This window comes from Liolophura sinensis, chromosome 11, assembly GCF_032854445.1.
Source record: "Liolophura sinensis isolate JHLJ2023 chromosome 11, CUHK_Ljap_v2, whole genome shotgun sequence".
Lineage (NCBI taxonomy): Eukaryota > Metazoa > Mollusca > Polyplacophora > Chitonida > Chitonidae > Liolophura > Liolophura sinensis.
In genome coordinates, this window is record NC_088305.1 from 28,788,213 (window position 1) to 28,791,291 (window position 3,079).

Genomic DNA, 3,079 nt, shown 5'->3' on the forward strand with positions numbered 1-3,079 from the left:
ACATTTATTCTTACAGACAATACAGTACGTCATTAATTCATTTATTTAAGGTACTTAATATGCACACATCCAATCAACGATAGAATATCCCCTTCGTGCTATTGTGCTCTACATGTGTGCAAATCTTGAGCTCAGTACATGCACTACTTCTGAGAAAAAACCCCAGACACCATGTTTAACATTTATTCTTAAACAACACACTAAGTGAGCAATTCAGTGATTCACGGTACTTAATATGCACACAATCAACGATGGGATATCCCCTAGTGTTATTCTGCTCTACATATGTGCAAGCCGTGAACCCAATACCTGCAGTGCTTTTCAAGATGCCACCCCTAACATTTTGTTTAACTTTGCTTGGTGTTTCAGGACATCGCTCATAAGCTACGCCTTTACTTTATACAGACAAGCTATCAAAAATGACCTTTTCGACCTTTCTCATTGTCCACGTCCTTGCTCTATAATGCTGGTCGCCGTCGTATAAGTGAAATATTCTTGAGCACGGCGTAAAACAACGATGGAATAAATAAATGTTTGAGGAAGCAATTGTTGAATGAATGGTAGTGAAATTAGCACTGGCCCTTAATCTGATCGCAGACAAAAACGCAAGAACACGGACACAGTTAAATGTAGAAATGCATGTTAATATTTTTGCAGCGGTGACCCTGAAGAAACCAAGCAACATTTGCCAGTCGACTCCAGCTCACATTAAAATACAGTATCAAAGTGAGTGAGTGAGTGTTTGAGGTTTAACGTCATACTTTACAGTATTAAAGATACGCAATACAAATGAAAGCTTTGGCATATTAACATAATAATACGATAAAAAAATGAAAACGTTAAAACATGTTTACAGGCACATATATCAATTACACTGATATCTTATGCTTTTCTGATAGTAAAATTGTAATCAACATCTCATACGACCTATAAATGCATATTACCAAAGACATCCTTTTAAAACAAATACCCTTATCATCTAAATATACATTTGTTGTAACACAATTCAATAGAAACTTGTTACGATTGTTTCAACAGAGTATATCTTTGTAATATGTTAATTGTGGTATACTACTTGTCCGTGACTTCTCCGTCATACATGGCTGGCTTCAGGATCACGTTAAAAGTAATTGGATTTTATTTGGATAGTCTCCGTTTCGTCCATATGTTAGTCTCCTCAAAACGGTGGTTCCCTCTAGAACGCCAGTCAGTTGTCAGCCATGTATATGTTCGTCTCATCGTGACCGTGTTTCACTTTAGCACACCAATCACTAGCCATGGTCACTATATACTGCCTCACTGAAAACTCATACAAACTATCCTAGACTTAGTTATATCTGCCATTTGTCACTCTTGCTATTTTAGGTGTAAACTTGGACCATAAAATGTTTTTTGCCACCATAGCACACGTAAAACATTGTGATGAGGGTTTTGGTTTTTCATTGAAATCAGAAATGTTTCAGCAACAATCAGCAACGTTTCATCAAGGGTGTTGTTACTAGCTGGTCATTCTGACCAGATCTGACGTGATGGGATATTCCAGTTGGGTATATTGACATTAGAGATATTCCATCTTATAATCAGTCCAGTTTCACATTTCTTTTAGTACTCTTAAAAAACTTTGATTTTAAGGCGAATAGGCAAAAGAAAAACATCAGAAAGGGAGACACGAGAGCAAACATAACTAAGATCGACACCTCCACAAACTCTGCAAAAGCCCAACGAAGGTTGTCTGAAGGTTGAAGATGGTGAGCACCATGTTTGATCACGTGATCTACCCAGTACGCCGCTTTTTGGCGAGGGTTCTGTTGTAAACTGTGGAATATTTGTGAGAACTTTTTCGTATTTGACGCGTACGTTTCGTTACTTAGTATGTCATTTATAGCATCACGCAAATTATCGGAAGTGAGAGAGTGCAACTCCACCGTTTTACCCACTCCACGCCTGGTCACCCTGGCTGCAGCTTGAACGCAGTCGTAGATGAGAGGTAGGCACAAAACCGGGACCTCGTGGTAGAGCGCCTCGTAGACCCCGTTTTTCCCGCAATGGTAAATGAAAAGACGTGTGTTTGGATGTGCCAGAATGTCATTGACGGGTAACCATGTCTTCTTCATTGTAAGTCCATCCGTTCTGTCTACGTCGTGCTTCCATATAACAGGCATATTTACCTCCGATAATGCTTGTGTGAATAGTTTGTTGTACTCTTCGGGAAAGTGTGAAAAAGTCGATCCACCAAAAGCAATGAGTATCGCTCCCTCTGTCGCCTTGTCCAAAAATTGTTCGATATCAGCAGGCAGTGATTTGGCGGGCTTTGTCATGATGCCTCCAATTAAGATGGAGTTTGGAGGTCTAGGATGTGCATAGCCCAGAATGGCGTCATCATTCTCCAGGTATATTTGTGCAGCAAACAGGAGGTCCACTGTCTGCTTGCGACTTAGCTCTGGGGCAATGCGTTTCACGTGATGTATGGGAACCTCATACATCGTATATACGTATTTTACAAACATGATGAGGCCATTCATCGCCATATCAAATGGAGACATTTCATCTGAAACGGGGCTTATGACGTCTGGTTCCGTATGAGGCCTGAAGGATTGACGACCTGGCCAGTGCAGCAAAACGTCTCCATAAATACCGAATGGAATTTTTAACGCATAGGGTATGACGGCATAGCAGGCGTTATAAACGGCTCCGTCAATCAGAACAAAGTCAAAGTTTCCCTCCTTAATCTTCTGGAAGGCGTCTTCGTCTCCAAGTGCAAACCTACATATAATCTCCTGATGCTGAATCAGGTCTATCATGCCCCAGAATGATTTCTCCCAAGGCTTGGTAGACATGACTGTCCTGATAAAATTTCGCGAGTGTGTCATTGCTTTTTTCAAATCCAGGCCCGTGGGTTTATAGGTTATGACTTTTGTTTTGTTTCCACCCGGACACAAGGTATGAAAGCCTTGCAGCTGATAGACGGTCACATCATGGCCCTTCAGGATCAGGTCGTCAGTTATGCTGACCAGAGCCTGACAGACGCTGTACTGTGGAGTTGGTATCATCAATATCTTCTCACCATGCACCTCCCCGA

The 3,079-nt window shown here is 41.1% G+C and overlaps 1 protein-coding gene across 1 annotated transcript; it reads right to left on the reverse strand.

Annotated features, from left to right (window-relative positions):
- Window positions 1-825: 825 nt before the first annotated feature.
- Window positions 826-3,079, reverse strand: LOC135477980 (UDP-glucuronosyltransferase 2B10-like). The gene has a single exon (XM_064758216.1). It carries the CDS (start codon window positions 3,048-3,050, stop codon window positions 1,581-1,583), a length of 1,470 nt encoding a protein of 489 aa, XP_064614286.1. The 5' UTR covers window positions 3,051-3,079; the 3' UTR covers window positions 826-1,580.